The sequence below is a fragment of the Scyliorhinus canicula genome, chromosome 9 (genome assembly GCF_902713615.1).
Source record: "Scyliorhinus canicula chromosome 9, sScyCan1.1, whole genome shotgun sequence".
NCBI classification, from domain to species: Eukaryota; Metazoa; Chordata; class Chondrichthyes; order Carcharhiniformes; family Scyliorhinidae; genus Scyliorhinus; species Scyliorhinus canicula.
The window spans coordinates 182,744,113-182,762,357 of NC_052154.1; the positions used below are offsets into that span (position 1 = coordinate 182,744,113).

The 18,245-nt window shown below is 48.6% G+C and overlaps 1 protein-coding gene across 5 annotated transcripts in view; it reads left to right on the plus strand.

The window, feature by feature from the left end:
- Window positions 1–18,245, plus strand: part of lrp4 (low density lipoprotein receptor-related protein 4) — a 437,607-nt gene that overhangs the window by 272,424 nt on the left and 146,938 nt on the right. For all 5 annotated transcript variants that reach the window (XM_038808288.1, XM_038808284.1, XM_038808286.1 and 2 more), the window contains exon 4: window positions 16,590–16,703. In XM_038808288.1, the coding sequence (XP_038664216.1) occupies window positions 16,590–16,703 (114 nt within the window). The remainder of the gene's footprint in view (window positions 1–16,589; window positions 16,704–18,245) is intronic.

Genomic DNA, 18,245 nt, shown 5'->3' on the forward strand with positions numbered 1-18,245 from the left:
AGGGGCAATTTAGCATGGCCAATCCACCTAGCCTGCACACCTTTGAGCTGTGGGCGCGAAACCCACGCGAACACGGGGAGAATGTGCAAACTCCACACGGTCAGTGACCCAGAGCCGGGATCGAACCTTCGGACCTCGGCCCTGTGAGGCAGCAGTGCTAACCCACTGCGCCACCGTGCTGCCCCCACGAACCTGTGCTAATCAAAGTGAATAGACATATTCACCAGAATGATACTGTATTTTAAGTTATAAATATATTGTTATATTCTTTCGAAGTTTGAGGGGTGATCTAATCAAGGTAGTTAATGCGATTAAGGGATTTGAATAGATGGGCGGAGATAAACGTTTTCTTCTGATGGTGCGAGGGGGGTGGTCCAAATAAATGGATGTAATCTTTACATGAAATGTGAAAATGAAATTATCTCGCCCAAGATAGGCTTTTGTTAGGTAGGGGCATCAAAGGACTTGGGGAAACAGTAGGGAAACTGAGATGAGGAGGGGATCAGTCATGGGGCAGCAGAATTTTTGTTTTAATTCGTTCATGACCCATTGCCCATCCCTAATTGCCCTTGAGGGGGCAGTTAAGAATCAACCACATTGCTGTGGGTCTGGAGTCACATGTAGGCCAGACCAGGTAAGGGTGACAGATTTCCTTCCCTAAATGACATTAGTGAACCAGATGGGATTTTACGACAAGCGGCAATAGTTTCATTGTCATCATTAGACTTTTTTAATTCCAGATTTCTTTTATTGAACTGAAATTTCACCATCTGCGGTGGCGGGATTTGAACCCGGGTCCCCAGAGTAGTACCCTGGTGTCATGACATGCAGACAGGCACTTAATTAGATACAGACAGGCAGCTAATGAGCATGGGGAACAGGACATAACCAATCAGCAGGCAGAACACTTGGGAGGTGGTTTCCCACTATAAAAGGCACGAGGCACTCACACGCTGCCTCTTTCTACTAGGGACATCTACATAGTGAGTCCAGTGTACATATCACGTAACACATACAGCACGTGGAGAAGAGCTAGTCTGGTTCAGTCTAGATAGAGAAATCACATCTAGATTAGCAGAGAGTCGAACGCACGGAGAACTGTGCTAACTGTGTGACAGGTTCAGTAAACGAAGTTGAACTAACGTCAAGGGCTGGAGTCTACTTGAGTTGTAGCTGCATCCAGTTGCAGCCCATGTTATCTCAACGTGCCCAACATGACACCTGGGTCTCTGGTTTACCAGTCCAGCGACAACACCACTACGTCACCGTCTCCCCATATCCAGAATGCTTGCAAGCCGAATAGTCTACTCCTGTTTATATGTAACTGGCTCATATTTTATGTATACGTGGGTTACTGTAGTTGTGTGCATATTTCTTTAAGAACCGAGTCACGTGACATGCGCGACGCCATCAGCTACATCACAGGTTTTTGGGGAGTTCAGTGCCAAACCTTGTACAGCGAAGACCCATTCAATAAACCCCTGCTGATCTTGCATTAAACCCACCTGCTTCGGCAATCTATTCCTTTTGAATTGTTAGTCCAAAGATACAACACTAACCACCTGAACAATATCACCATATAAATCTCATGGGGCGTGTACCCTAGAGCTGGAACAGAAGCGTAGCAACTCATTGTTACAGTTAGTCTGCACAGAAGCACTTTACTTCAAACAATGTTCTCTCTAAAATAGTCCACTGAAAATCATCTGATGTGAGTGCTGATCCAGCACTCTAGTATGCCAACAAAATGTGCCTTAAAGCAACGGTTCACACTCTTAACTCCATCGTTTGGTAAATGCCCAACTTGTGGTAATCTCAGAAAGGACAGGGCGGAGTCCAAATGCTGCCCACAATTCAGAGATCAATGTGCAAATCCTGTGTGTGTCCTTGTGGTTCTGGGGCTCATTGGCAGTTCCTCGGGGGCATGTTGCCTGCCAACCCGACCAAGCGTGGAAAGCTGAGGGAAGCGGAGAGAAAAGTTCAATAAAGGGCAAAACGAATTGCGAATCAAGGGACTTAAAAACAAAACTGCGCATATGGCTTCAAAAGTAATTCACCCCCTCCTTCTGTAAGTGTAAGTCTGGTCAAAACCCAGCTTCATATGCCTAGCCTCCCTTTTGGCCAGCCACACAAGATGGAGCCGCCTCTGGCTCGTTTGCCCATTTTGACAGCTGCAAGTGATTAAAGAAGAATAGGAAACACATATTTAAAATGTGAATCAATACAGCATGAAAACCCAGATTTGAAATGTCCGTTAACAATTGTTTGCAAGAGATAAGACGTTCAGGTTAGTAAATGATTTACCAAACAAACAAAGGGGATGAATTGTCGTCACTTCTGGGGCCAGAATCTGAGGCAGGGGGCACTAAGAATTGCTCCACCAGCCTGCGTACCAGTTCCCCAGCTCCATGCCAACCCCAGAGATGGTGGCGGCTGACCCACACGCATGGAGCAGGAAGCCCATTAAATCAATTCAGGCCTATTGATGGGGGCTGACCTGTGATTTTCAATCAGCCCCTGGGTTCCCGGAGGCGACAGGGGTGAGTGTAATGGCCCCCTGGTGGCAGGTTGAGGGACCAGTGCTCAAACAGGCTTAGAGGACCTCCCTACCTGCCCGGGGGCAGCAGCAGCCACAGGGTTGTCGAGTGGAGGGTTTCCGCCTCTCCTCAAGGATGACCCGACCGCAGAGGCCATTTTAAACATTGTAAATGTGGAAAAAGTTAAAGAGAGTGCGCCTCCATTTTGGGTGGCCTTCTATCTCGCTTATGTGCCGTGGCATTCTCCTGCAGCTTTCAGTCTCCGGAAAGCCTCTTCCTATTGGCCATCCAGCTGCAAGCGGCTGATGGCCGTCCTCAATTGGAGACCTGCCATCTAGTCTCTAATTGGCCAGTTTAGGGGAAATGACAATGACCGATCGTTTCCCCACATTCTGCTGGTCATTTGAGCTGGTGACAGTTCAATAGCCTGCCTGAAAACTCTCCGCCCGAATTTCAGGTTAGTCAATGATTTATTAAACACACACAAAGTCTCATTCATACATTTATGCTTTTGGTCACAGGCCAATCTGATTTCAGTTAGCTATTATGGTACGGATTGCACCTAGATTAACGTGTGAATGTGTATAATCAGTAATTTCACGTTTTAGGCGAGATGCCAATATTTTTTCAATTTAACTCACGGTTTCTTGGTTTAATTTGAAGATGTCCATTTTCAATTGGAACATAAAAATACTCAGATTCAGTTTTTTGGACCTTTTTGTTTTATCTCTCGTGTAATGTCCCCCGGCCCCCTTTTCTCCCACCATTGCTGTGTTTTCAATCTGACGAGTGAAGCCGCAGTGGAACTTGCGCATGGTTGATCTGTAAAAATCAGCTCGCGGCTCGGTCTAACTTTCCATTTCGTGATTATGGGCAAGACCGTCCGCAACTTGCGAGTGGTGCGTCTAAATGTCAAGGAACGCTGAAACTCTTGTGTACAAAGATGTTGATCAGAATCGAGGCAGGGACTGTCGAACTGGTTCGAACCCCCTGTTCACTCTGCTCTGCATGTGGGTACGGAACAGAGGGAAATCTGACCGTGATCATAGAAATTGAGAGGAACAGTCAAAACAGGTCCAGTTTCCAATGCCTTGGATACAGGATTACATTTTGTATTGATGATGCTACCTCAAAACGCACAGCGGCCGCCTTGGGGAGTTCCATAGTTACAGTGTAGTTCCATTTATTCACGGGTATTTTCACAGCCTTTTAAATGTTGAATGTCTCCTAGGCACGTATAAAATATTGAACCTTTATGTCTATTTCCTGTTCAAATATGAAGTATAATTAGGGAAATGTGCTGAAATGCTGACCTCCCTCGGTCCACAATATTCTCTGGATAGATTTTTATTATTCAAGAAGAAATGTACTATAACCCTCAGTGTTAATTCAAAGTACTTACACCTTTATCTGCATTATGCAGAATGATTGTGATAAAGGTTGATATTAGTAAGCAACATGGTATGCATTCGAACAATAGCGTGGCCTTACAGACAAGTGGCACATCTATTCTATTGACTACTGATTCTAAACGAGCCGATGCATGGGATTTGGCACAACTTTTATTTTTGCATTCAGCAATAGTTCCCACTTGATTTCCTGATTATATTAATGTGTTTTCGACTTTGGGTGGCAAACCGATTTTGCCCAGAATCATCTCCAAAGGATTTGGGAATAAAGGGTCAAATTTCAAGTCGTGTCATTTTTAGTTGGTTGAATGCTGTGAATAGATTACCTTTATGGTTACCTTGCGGGGTACGTGCACGTCTCAAAGTTTCTCTAGCACGGCACACCAAAGACAGAGGTCAGTGCCAAATAACCTCACAGAAACGTGGGGCGGGATTTTCTGGCAGATTCCGCCTGCAGCGGAGGCTGTGAACACCAGGAAGCCGTGTTGAAAGCGGCAGGACAGGATGATCCTGCCGCTAGCAAATGGCAGGCGGCCTCTGCCACCGCAAATCGTGCCATGGGGGGGAGGGGAAAATCCTACCCTTTACTTAGCTTCACCATGGAGGGAAATCCTGCTTGAGTGCTGGCTGCACGCAATTTTAAGGGTGTGTATTTGATGTTGATATCCTTTATAGTTTGATGTGCCCAGTTGGCACTGCCAAGCTGGCAAGGTGCCTAGGTTGCAGTATGCTTGCACCGGGGATTGGGCCTCTGGGTGCCCTGCCCTTGTGAAGTGGTGTGCAGGGGGGCTCCAGGACCCCCTTATAGGTAAGTCGTAGCGTTGGTGGGGGGGGGGGTTCTCGAGATTGGGGCACCATTTTTAAAATAGCGCCCCGAACTCTGCCTGCACTGGCGAGTGGAGCTAAACGTGCCTGACGGAGGACTCTGTTTTATTTCTGTTTAATTGCGCCCTTTTTGTTTAGCCTGAGTCAGATGGTCATGACCCAGTTAGTGGGATAGAAATGACGTGGTTAATGTGAGGAGCTCAGGGTTGAAACAGTCAGGTGTTGAGTTTATTTTAGATCTGTCTGTGAACAGAACAGCTGCTTCTGAAGACCAGTGAGTTTTGATGTGCCTGTGAACAGAACAGGAATGTTTTGCCAAATGCTGGGGCGTTAAACAGTAATGACACCTGCAAGAATCTGCAAGCTGTTTCCTGAAGGATCTCTCTCTCTGAAAACGGTTTACCCAAGACGCCTCTGTACAGCAAGTATTCTTGGGTTTGCTAACTGTATTTAAAAGTGAGTTTTGTTCTGAGATGGGGTTGCTTGATTGGGGATGAAAGGATAGCAGCTAGTTTTATTGTTCACCATTGTTTAACTGGCAATTGTAAACTAATGCCTGGTATGATGTTCATGTAATTTAATGCTTTGTTAGTGATAAAGTTTGTTTTAATATACCATTTCCCTTTCTGTGCGTGGAATCACTCCTGGAACGATGTATCCTTTCCTCACAGTCTTACAAATGAAATTAAATATTGGGGTTTCTGTCCAGTATCCTAGCAACTGCTGGGGCCTGGTCTGGGATCCTAACAGAGCTGAAATGAAGAACGGTCCTTTCTGCGTAATATATACTGAATCAGAATTATTACAAATTCTGAAGCCACTTAAGATTCTGAGGGGGCTTGGCAGGGGCGGATGCTGAGAGGAGGTTTCCCCCACCCCACCCCCCTTAAGGGAATCTAAAACTTAGGGGGCACAGTTTAAAAATAATGGGTCTCCCATTTAATACTGAGATTAGGAGGAATTTCTTCTCCCAGAGGGTTTGTTACGTCTTTGGAATTCTCTTCCCTAGGGAGCCGTAGAGGCTGGGCTATTGAATACGTTTAAGGCCGAGTTCGACAGATTTTTGATCGATAAAGGAGTCGACGCTTGTGGGGAGGGAGGGGGGAGCAGGTCAGAAAGTGGAGCTAAGGTCACGATCAGATCATCTACAATCTTATTGAACGGCCGAGACAGGCTCGAGGGGCCGAATGGCCAACACCTGCTCCTATTTCTTGTGTTTTTGTGATCTTATGATCATTCTGGTTAACCTTTGGTTCAGACCATTTTTATGGAAACCTTTTGGGCGCGATTCTCCGCCCCCCCACGCTGGGTGGGAGACTAGCGGGAGGGTCTCCTGACATTTTTCACGCCCTCCCGCTATTCTCTCCCCCACGCCCGAACCACGGCACAAATCGCCGCTTGCCGGTTTTTACGGCGAGCGCCGATTCTCTGAGGCCGAGCGGCCGGGCCTTCACGGCCATTTCACCATGGCAGCAAACACACCTGCTCGCTGCCATTGTGAAACGGGCGCCAGATGCCCGTTTGGGGCATCTAGAAGCCCGATTGGCACGGGAGCACCACGACTGTGCTCGGGAGGGGACAGGCCCGCGATCGGTGCCCAACGATCGTCGGGCCAGCGTCCAAAACAGATGCACTCTTTCCCCTCCGCCGCCCGGCAAGATCAAGCCGCCACGTCTTGCCAGGCGGCTGAGGAGAAAGACGGCAACTGCGCATGCGCGGGTTGGCGTTGTCCGTGATGCTTGACGTGCGGCCTTGACGACCGTTGTCAAGGCCACGCCACCGCGACGCACGGGGCCGTGCTCCTATCCCCGCCCGGGGGGGGGGAGAATCGGCCCCGGAAGTGGCCGTGAAGGCTGCCGTGGGTCACGGCCTGTCCCACGGCAGCCTTTACGATTCTCCGCATTTGCGGAGAATCTTGCCCTTTTCCTTGGAGGGGTTTCTCATTGATTCATCTCTTGCGTGTAAACAGCTCTACTGTAGCACACACAAGTCGCAAACCTTAATCACAGTTTAGACCCTCTGAACTGCAGCACACTATTTTTGATTCGAAAATGAAACCTGTTATATTTGACCATCTCTCAGAGAAGTGTATTGATCCTTATGTGTAAATGCACTTAAAAGCTGTCTGTATCTTTGTGATCATAAATTGGAAGTCCCCTGATGGCTGTCAGTGCTGAGTGCCTCAAGGATACGCATTCCCCTCTCTGATTGTAGGGAGCATCTATCACCGGCTCGCAGTCATCAGCCATTATTTATCTCCCTTCTCAACCCTGCTACCTAGCAACTAGCAAACCATGGGAGGCAATACCTTGTTGGAATAGGTTTTCATGACCAAGCAACCATTAGATTGCGGATGATTGAACGCTTCTCTGCAATTGTTAAAGTTCCAACTGCAGAGCCAGACTGAACTCCATCCAATTCGTGTGGTGCATATTCTTGTTTTAAATATCTGCCACTTTGACTCAAAATGGGATGGATGTCTTGTCTTTCTTCCATCCCTGTTACGAGGGCTGGCTGCACTGGGAACAATCTTTCCCCACTAATATCTATTCTCCACTGCTCTCACTGCCTGTCCCACAGAGAGAGGCCCGACCACCTTCTGACTTTTTTTGTTGGCAGGGCCCTCGACAGTGTGCAGTTTATCTCCAGTGGCACTACCCTCGCCCCCTCCCCTCCCTCCCAGAACAAGGATAGAGTCCCTCTCGTCCTCACATTTCATTCCACCAGCCTCCGTATCCTCCGCCATTTTCACCAACTTCAGCGTGATGCCACCACCAAACACGTCTACCCTTCACTCCCTCTTTCAGCATTCTGCAGAGATCATTCCCTCCGAGATAATCTAGCCAACTCCTCCACCATACCCAGTACCTCTCCCATCACCCATGGCACCTTCCCATGCAATTGCAGAAGGTGTAACACCTGCCCCTTTACCTCTTCCATGCTTAACATCCCAGGCCCAAAACACTCATTCCAGGTTAAGTAGCATTTCGCTTGCATCTCTTCCAATTTGGTCTACTGCATTCGCTGCTCCCAATGTGGTCTCCTCTATATCGGAGAGACCAAACGCAGACTGGGTGATCGCTTTGCTGAGCATCTTCGGTCTGTGCGCATTCAGGACCCTGACCTTCCTGTTGCCATTTTAACACAAGACCCTGCTCCCCTGCCCCCATGTCTGTCCTTGGCCTGCTGCAATGTTCCAGTGAAGCTCAACGCAAACTGGAGGAACAACAACTCATCTTCCGGTTAGGCACGCTACAGCCTTCCGGCCTCAACATCGAATTCAACAACTTCAGATGATTAGCTCAACCTCACCTCGACCTATTTGTTTTCATCCCATTTCATTTCCACTGTCTCTTACCACTTCTTTCTTTCTTAATATATATTTAACCCCTCCCCCAAACTTATCCACCTTTCCTTTCCCCTTCTCCCCTTTGCTTCCCCCTTCCCCTCCCCCCACATCTCCATCTGTCACAGTTTAGCCTCTGATGTTAGTTTCTCTGCTGTTTGACCTCTCACACCTTTTGTTCTCTCTGGGGACTGCCATTAGGACTCTTTCCCCTTGGTTTCTGTGGCTATTGGCACCCCGTTTCCCTAGTTTTCTGTGGCTATGACTCACCTTTCATTCTCTCACTCCACAGTATAAATATTCCCCACGTGCTCTGACTGTTAGCTTTGACAAAGAATCATCGGACTCGAAACGTTAGCGCTTTTCTCTCCCTACAGATGCTGCCAGACTTGCTGAGATTTTCCAGCATTTTCTCTTTCGTTTCAGATTCCAGCATCCGCAGTAATTTGCTTTTTTCCGACTTTGTCCCTCTGTGCCGTTTTGGGCCTTCCTTACGCAGGTTCTCCAGGTATTTTGCCTTGCGTTGTCTCTTTTGCCAAACACTTGCTTCCACATGCCCAAGCGTGTGCGCCTCCTTGATATAACCGCCTCAAACAAGTTTCTCTTGACACCAGCTTGACTCGCGCTGGTGTGCCTGCGTGGTAGGTTGATGCCACAGATCATAAATATAGTTTACTTCAAAAAAGCAGAACAGATTTTGAGCAATCTAAAAACTATGGCAAGTAAAACCTGAAGAGAGAATAACTCGAGACAAGGGTGTCTGAACCTGGCAAGTAGATGAATGATATGTGTAGATTAATGACGATTTTGCAAAAAGAACTGAAGGAACAGCATAAACAGTCGAAAGGAACAGGTCGATCTCCCTGTGCATGTCTTTTATTGCTGGAGAATGGTGTAAACTTCTATGCACATCAGCTATGCTCGATACAATCTAGATCACAGCCCTCGCTGGGCCATGATCCAGATCAGTATATTTAAATGAGCCATTGGGCTCATTGAAATATGCGTCGCCTATTTGAGACAGCAGTTTGCCGGCTCCCGGTATTCACTGGCCCGATTGACCAAGCCTCATGCCGGTGCGATTTAGTACTGGTCTCCAGAAATGGTGACCAGTTGTGATGGCCATGCTGGGGGGGCTTCCAGGCCACTAGGACTCCAGGTGGCTGGGGACAGGGCAGGGACATCCTCTGAAGTCGAAATCCAGAGTGTCGTGAAAAAAATCTCTTTGCGTCACCGAGCCGGGCACGACGAGGCCGTATGATCGCGCCCCTAGTCACCTCATCCTGTGCAATTAATACCAAATAGGGCTTTGTATAGAAGCATAACCCAGCATACCCCCTGGAGAGCCTGGTTTCCCAGTCCAAAGGTAAATGTCGGACAACACAAACAATTGTTCTTCTAATGATAATTCCAACTCAGGAATGAAGATAAAATTTCCTGCTTTTCCTATTATACGGTTGTCGATGTCCTTTGGCTGTTGCACGTGGTGAATCCCGTCCAGTGTGTCTGAAGATAACGTGGGATTAGAAGCGGAGAAAGAATTAGTGCAGGGCTTACAGATAAACTTCAATCCCCACCCCCCCCACCAACCTTTTTAAATGAATTTCTATGTCCGCATTTATACTGTGAACTGCCTTCATAAATTTATCACGCTATAATTTGACTCACCCACCAGTGACAGAGGATTATAATTAACGCACGATATGTTTACGTTGGCAGTCTGCTTTATGCATGTGGACATGGAATATATAATGGAGGAGGTTAGCAGCAGGGTGTGGACAGACCTAAGATATTTCATGGTTTAAGTGTCTCATCTCCGACGACATTGCATGTCGGGAGCCAAGACCCAAGTGTAGTCTTCAGGGTGAATGAGGCTTGAAGCAGAGGAATGATCGCGTGGGCACTTACAAACCTAAGGCAGGCTGCTGCCGAATTCAAATGCTCTGTTATCCATTTCATTTGTTTCTACTAAAGGTTCCAGGCCTGGTCTGTCCATATTCATAATGTAAATTATCATGCCGCAGTTACATTGCGGTATTGACATTGCAACAGATTAGGAGGGTGTACGTACAGTTTGACAAATCCATATCAGCAGTTTCTATTGTTCAAACAGCAATGGGAATTGTTCATGGCAAAAGTTGCCAAGAGCACAAAGATGCCAGATTGTTAATATTGCAGGATTTAACTATGCTTCTAGCTAAGCTGTTCCAACACAGCTGCAATATTGGCATCGACCCAACAAAAGTGTACACTTGACCAGGTACGGCCTGTGTTCAAAAATAAAACAGCCAATCCAGTCAAGCTAATCACCTCCCCATCTTTAGCAACGTGCTGTTGACAGTGCTGTCCAGCAGTAATTCACCAATGCTCAATTTGGGTTCCACCAGGGTCACTCAGCTGCAGAGCTCATTACCACCAAGATCCAAACATGGGCAAAGGGGCTGAAATCCAGAGGTGAGGCGGGAGTGAATGTTCTCAACATCAAGACAGCTTTTGACCATCCATCCAGGAGCCCGAGCAAAATTGAAGTCAACGGGAACCAGAGAGGGAACTCTCCACTCGTTGGATTCATCCTTTTCTTCGATTCTTTCATGGGGTGTGGGTTTCACTGGCTAGGCCAGCATTTATTGCCCATCCCTAATTGCCCTTGAGAAGGTACTGGTGAGCTGCCTTGTTGAACCACTGCAGTCCATGTGGTGTAGGTATCGTTCTGTTAGGCAGGGCGTTCCAGTGCCGGGATTCTCCGCGCCCGCGCCGGGTCGGAGAATCGGCGGGGCGGCGCAAGAATCCCGCCACGCCGCTCCAATGTCGGGACACGATTCTCCACGGACCGGAGAATCGCCCGCCAGCCGTGCGGCGCGGTCCACGCGGCGCCGGTCGGGGGCAGCTGAAAAAGCCCCCAGCAGCGATTCTCCGGCGCTCGATGGGCCGAACTCCGACGAGTCCCACCGGCGTGGTTCTAATCTGATACCACCTGGCGGGAGCTCGGACTCGAATCCATGGTGGCGGTCCGGGGGGTGGGGGGGGGGGGGGGGGGGGGAACCGGTCTCTGGGGGAGGCCTCAGCAGTGGGCAGGCCCGCGATCGGGGGCCACCGATGGGCGAGCCATCACAATTGGAGGAGGACCTACCTTTCTCCGCACGGCCCACCGTCTCCATCCGCCATGTCAGCGTTTCCCGCGTCTAAGTGGGAAGCCGCGCACGTTGCACAGACCCGCTTGCGGAAGCCACGCGCATGCTCAGCCTGGACAGCAGGCCCCGCCGGCAGCCAGAGCTGCGGGACACACGCCAGGGCTGTGCTAGCCCCATGGAGATCGGAGAATCACCCAGGACTTTCTAGGAAAAAGTCTGGAATGATTCTAGCCCATTTTCCAGCGGGGGGTGGGGACTTGGTCCCCAAAAGGAAGAATCCCGCCCCAGGGTTATGATCCTGCGACAGTGAAGAAACGATGATATATTTCCAAGTTAGGATGGGGTGAGGCTTGGAAGAGAGCTTCCAGATGGTGGGGTTCCCATCCACAAAGGGAGGTGATTGTTAGAGGTCAGTCACCTCAGTCCCAGGACATTGCCATCAGCGTTGCTCACAGTAGTGTCCTAGCCCAACCGTCTTCAGCTGCTTCACGCGTGACCTTCCCTGCAATGTAGTCAGAAGTGTTCATGAATGATTGCACAGTATTCACTTCCATTTACACCTCTCAGATAATGCCCATATGCAGCAAGACCTGGATAACAATTAGCTTGGGCAACTTTATGGCAAGTAGGATTCATACCACATACGTACCAGACAAGGGCCATGCCCAAGATGACCAAATTTAACCATCTCCTCTAGTCACTCAGCAGCATTACCAATGCTGAATCCCCCACTGTCAGAATCCTGCGGGTTCTCATTGAGAAAAATGTGAACTGGACCAGCTGTGTAAATACTGTGGCCACAAGAGCAGGTCAGAGGTTGGGAATTCTGTGGAGAGTAACTCACCTCCTGACTCCCCAAACCCTTGCTCGCCATCTAAAAAGGCAGATGTCAGGGGTGCGATGGAATACTCTCCTCCTGCCTGGATGATTGCGGCTCCAACAACACTCAAGACAACACCACCTAAACCCGTGGCAAAGCAGTCCATTTGGTTAATGTCCCATCCATCACCTTAAAATATTCACTCCATTCACCACTGGACTGCAGGACGCACCGTCGATCAGTTGCACTGCAGCAACTCATCTCGGCTTCTTCGACAGCACCTCCCAAAGGCACAAAGGAAAAGTGCAGCAGTCACATGGGAACACCACCACCTTCTCGAGGGAAGTTAAAGATGGCCAATAAATGCTGGCCTTGCCACATCCTGCAAATTATTTTTTTTAAAGTTAGTAGACCACCCATGCTGTCACATATGGGCAGGATCGGAGGATTTGCTGTTTTACAATAATTGTGTTGATTCGACTATGTAAGGGGTTAGCATTGGGATCACTGATTTACAGTCACTGAGGGAGCTAAATTCTATTTTTTATTAAAATCCGTGCTGTGAATTTTGCTGGTGCTTTTGGGGATTGGATTTCACAACTCTGCCCATCATTTGGTACAAATTGCAAATGAAGGAATTTTAGTTGTTTATACAAATAATTCTACTACTTACTTCTAATTCAAAACTGCAAAGACTGAGAAAAATTACAGGTTTCGCAAGATGCATCAATTGGGAGGTAGATAGCTGGTGTATTGGGGAATGGAAATGGGTTTAGCAATACTGGGGGGCAGTCTCCGCGGTTATAGACATAGAATTTACAGTGCAGAAGGACGCCATTCGGCCCATCGAGTCTGCACCGGCCCTTGGAAAGAGCACTCTACCCAAGCTCACACCCCCACCCTATCCCTGTAGCACAGTAACCCCACCCAACCTTTTCTTTTGGACACTAAGGACAATTTAGCACGGCCAATCCACCTAACCTTCACGTCTTTGGAATGTGGGAGGAAACCGGAGCACCCGGAGGAAACCCACGCAGACACGGGGAGAACGTGCAGACTCCGCACAGACAGTTACCCAAGCCGGGAATCGAACCTGGGACCCTGAAGCTGTGAAGCAACTGTGCTAACCACTGTGCTACCGTTGTAGCACTGGGAGATGCTACTGATAATTTGTAACACCAGGAAATGGGTGGAAGTCCTCGGGTTTGATGGGATTTCTGCCGTTTGTCAACAGAGAATCCTTTGATAAAACGTCCCTATGGAGTAGGAGCCTGAAGTGGAAGTGTGGATGGTGGGCCTGAGGTTTGGCACAACTGGGTGGTGAATGTACGGTTTAGTTCCCAGTGTGTTCCTCATCTCTGTCACCAGTGAGAGCAGGAGACAATCATGGGCACAACAGTACAGTTTGAAAGGGTACCTTGTAGAGCCACAGGTTTGTGACTTTCTAAGGGATCGCGGTAATATTAAACGCGGCATGTTCTATCGATGTCTGAATGCATATCCCCCCTGTGCATTTCTCTCTCTGTGGGGAATCTTGTGGAGGTGATGGGGGCCCCGGCTGACGACAGCCCCATGTTGTCTCTTTCCGGGAAAGCGCTGGCAACACCACATGGGTTTGCTTGTCGCGCACCCTGCATGTCAGGTCCACAGCTCAGTTAATACCAGCGACAGCAGAATGAGTCCCTTAAATGGACAGTGAGGCCAGAAGATTGCCCATGGGCCTTTCCCTCACTCTGGATTAATTGGGCTGGAGTCAGGAAGGTGATGGGTTCCCACTCAACAGCCTCTCACCCAATTAAATACAACTGACCCTCTGGCCAAGAGGGTCAGCGCGAGAGGGGGGGGCGGGGTGATGAGATTCCAACCCCATCTTAATCTGTCAGCTCCAAAAATATAGATGCCGACTGGAGCTTTTGAAATTTAGCGCAATTGCCTTTTGTTTGAATAACAAATTAAATGAGGAAAAATACTTTATGACCCATTTTTTGTGGTCTCAGTGCCTGTCAGCTGTTAACAATTATAATGTTTCCATCCTCAGTCCTTTATGGAACATGAGGGGGAGAAAAACCCTACGAGCAAACAGTAAGCTGCAATTATTCTCTCATTCACATTCACAGCCCCTCTCTCTGCTTGAAAGAAAATTGGCCCACTTAAATTTTACCTCAGTAAAGATTTTCAAATTTGCCCTCCAGCTGTTCTTCAAATTATTCTGAAAAACGTTTTTTGAGCAGGAAATTGTTAGATGCCACAGGCAAACATTCCATTAGTGCGGGTGGTTTGATGCACCCTGGGAATTCAGGTACACTGCACATGCTCAGACCGTACAATCCAAATTCATCTCCAGCATCACTCACAGATGTGAGAAGGAATATCAAGGCCAGAACAGCCTTTTTTTTCCAGAGAGGTAGAGATCTTCGAGTAAAAACATTTCTCTGAGGAATTAAAAGACTCGAAAAAGACAACTCAACGGATGCTTGGTCGGACAGAATTTGAGGATTGGCGAAATGAGAGAAATACTGTCGAAGCTTTTCATCTTGCCCTCAATGGGACAAATACAAGAACACCAAATTTCAAAGGGAACAAAAAAAAAAACGCCATCCAACCGACACCTTTTTATTGTGCAGTATTGGTTGTTCCCTTTGAAATTTGGCATTCTAGCATCAGTCCTGATGAGTTTCCCCGATGTATGATCAGAATAGTCTTTTATTTAAAGAAATCCCATTTTAAAAGCTATTGGGTTGCATTTATGTTGCTGAAGCCCCCCATGATAAACACCTTGGGAGTTACCATGTACCAGAAACTGAATTGGCCTAGCCAGGTATATACAATCAGACGCTGGCAGTCCTGCAACCACCAACTCATCTCCTGACTCTCCAAAGCCTTTCCACCACCTACAAAATTACAGGTGTGTAATGGAATACTGGCTGCTTGCCTGGAGGAGTGCAGCTCCAACAACACTGGAGAAGTCCAACACCATACAGGGCAACGTGTCCCCCTTGATTGCTCCCCCTTCCACAAACATTCACTCCCTCCTCCACCATCGTACAGTGGCAACAGTGCTAACCTTCTACAAGCCTTAAATTGAGCCTTAAACTCAGTTACGAGTGGCGTACCACAAGGATCTGTTCTGGGGCCGTTGCTGTTTGTCATTTTTATAAATGACCTAGAGGAGGGCGCAGAAGGATGGGTGAGTAAATTTGCAGACGACACTAAAGTCGGTGGAGTTGTAGACAGTGCGGAAGGATGTTGCAGGTTACAGAGGGACATAGATAAGCTGCAGAGCTGGGCTGAGAGGTGGCAAATGGAGTTTAATGTGGAGAAGTGTGAGGTGATTCACTTTGGAAAGAATAACAGAAATGCGGAATATTTGGCTAATGGTAAAATTCTTGGTAGTGTGGATGAGCAGAGGGATCTCGGTGTCCATGTACATAGATCCCTGAAAGTTGCCACCCAGGTTGATAGGGTTGTGAAGAAGGCCTACGGTGTGTTGGCCTTTATTGGTAGAGGGATTGAGTTCCGGAGCCATGAGGTCATGTTGCAGTTGTACAAAACTCTAGTACGGCCGCATTTGGAGTATTGCGTACAGTTCTGGTCGCCTCATTATAGGAAGGACGTGGAAGCTTTGGAACGGGTGCAGAGGAGATTTACCAGGATGTTGCCTGGTATGGAGGGAAAATCTTATGAGGAAAGGCTGATGGACTTGAGGTTGTTTTCGTTAGAGAGAAGAAGGTTAAGAGGTGACTTAATAGAGGCATACAAAATGATCAGAGGGTTAGATAGGGTGGACAGCGAGAGCCTTCTCCCGCGGATGGAGGTGGCTAGCACGAGGGGACATAGCCTTAAATTGAGGGGTAATAGATATAGGACAGAGGTCAGAGGTGGGTTTTTTACGCAAAGAGTGGTGAGGCCGTGGAATGCCCTACCTGCAACAGTAGTGAACACGCCAACATTGAGGGCATTTAAAAATTTATTGGATAAGCATATGGATGATAATGGCATAGTGTAGGTTAGATGGCCTTTAGATTTTTTCCATGTCGGTGCAACATCGAGGGCCGAAGGGCCTGTACTGCGCTGTATCGTTCTATTCTTCTATCTAAGGTGCACTGCAAAAACTCACCCAGCTCTCCCTTAAACAGCACCTTCCAAATCCATGACCACTGACATCCAGCCAGACCAGGGCAGCAGATTCATGGGAACACCATCACCTGAAAGTTCCACTCCAAGCCACGCACCGTCCCGCCCATGTCCCGTAAACAAATTTTAAAAATTGGAGACAACAATTACAATTTTGACACTAAAAGAGTGATGAAAGTGTAACACCAGGCATCAAGTTATAGAGAGGTAGGTGAGGGATTTGTACCGAGGTGCACGTGGATTTAATGGCCCAGCGCAGCCAACGAGGCTGAAATATCATTGAGGTGTGAAAGGAATGAAATAACCTCAAGTGAAATGGTTCATTCTGCAAATAAACTGACCACCAGACGCAGCCAAAGGTTATTTAATTCTGCTTCTGCATTTCAGCGCCTCGCGAGTGTGAGGAGGATGAGTTCCACTGTCAGAATGGTTATTGTATCCGGAGCCTGTGGCACTGCGATGGGGACAATGATTGTGGGGACGACAGTGATGAACAGTGTGGTGAGTGCGACTCTACTTGTGGTCAACTGGCCTTTGTGAAGAAGCGCCATGATAAGTTTCCTATGCAAAAAGCATCACTTTAAAAATCACAAGCAGGTCAGGAGGACTTCCGGAGGTGGGACATGTTCCCGTTGTCACTGGCAGGGAGGGTACAGACCGTAAAGATGACGGCTCTCCCGAGATTTTTTGTTTGTTTTCCAGTGCCTCCCTATTTTTATCCCAAAGGCCTTTTTTTCAGCGGGTGAATGCGGTGATCTCTGGGTTTGTGTGGGCAGGGTAAAACCCCACGAGTTAAGAAAGTGCTGCTGGAGCGGAGTCGAGGGGGGGCAGGGAGGGTTGGCACTGCCAGACTTTAGGAGCTATTACTGGGCGGCAAACATAGCCATCATTAGGGTAGTGGGGGAGGGGTCGATGTGGGAACGGGTGGACGCAGCCTCATGTCAGGGCCCAAGGTTGGGGGCATTGGTAACGGCTCCTCTGCTGTTCAGGCACAGTGGTAGTGGAGGCCCTGAGAGTTTGGGGGCAGTGGAGGAAGCATATGGGAGTGGAGGGAGCGTCGGTGTGGGCTCCAATTTGTGGTAATCACCGGTTTGTACTGGGGAGGCTGGATGGGGGGGGGGGGGGGGGGGGGGGATTTCGTAGGTGGTAGGGAGCAGGGATTGAGAGGCTGAGGGATCTGTTTATTGATGGGAGCTTTCCCTGTTTGGAGGATCTGGAAGAGGAGTTTGAATTGCTGGGAGAGAATGGGATTCGTTACCTGCAGGTGAGGGATTTTGCGCAAAGGCAGGTTTCGACCTTTCCGTTTCTACCGCCACAGGGGATACAGGACAGGGTAGCCTCTAGAACGGGAGTGGGGGAGGGGAAGGTATCGGAACTTAGGAAACCCAGAAAGATGAGCTAAAGCGTAAATGAGATTAGTTGCGAAAGGAGTTAGAGGAGGGTCTGTGGGAGGATGCTCCGAGCAGAGTCAACGCGATCTCATCATGTGCCAGGCTCAGCCTGGTACAGTTCAAGGTGGCCCACCAGGCACACATGGCGGTGGCCCGGATGAGTAGACCCACCGGGCACACATGGCGGTGGCCCAAATGAGCAGGTTTTTTGGGGTGGAGGACAGGTGCGTGAGGCATGCAGGAGGGCCTGCAAACATGTCCACGTGTTTTGGACATGCCCATAGCTCTGGGGATTCTGGCAGCGATTTGCGGATGTCATGTCCACGGTACTAAAAACAAGGGTGGCGCCGAGTCCAGAGGTGGCGATCTTTGTAGTGTCGGAAGACCTGGGAGTCCAGGGGACGAGAGGCCGATGTTTTGGCCTTTGCCTCCTTGGTAGCCCGGAGACGGATCTTACTGGCTGGAGGGACTCGAAGCCCCCGAAATCAGGGTTAGCGACATGGCTGGGTTTCTCAGGCTTGAGATAATCAAATTCGCCCTGAGAGGATCAATAGAACATAGAACAGTACAGCACAGAACAGGCCCTTCGGCCCTCAATGTTGTGCCGAGCCATGATCACCCTACTCAAACCCACGTAACCACCCTATACCCG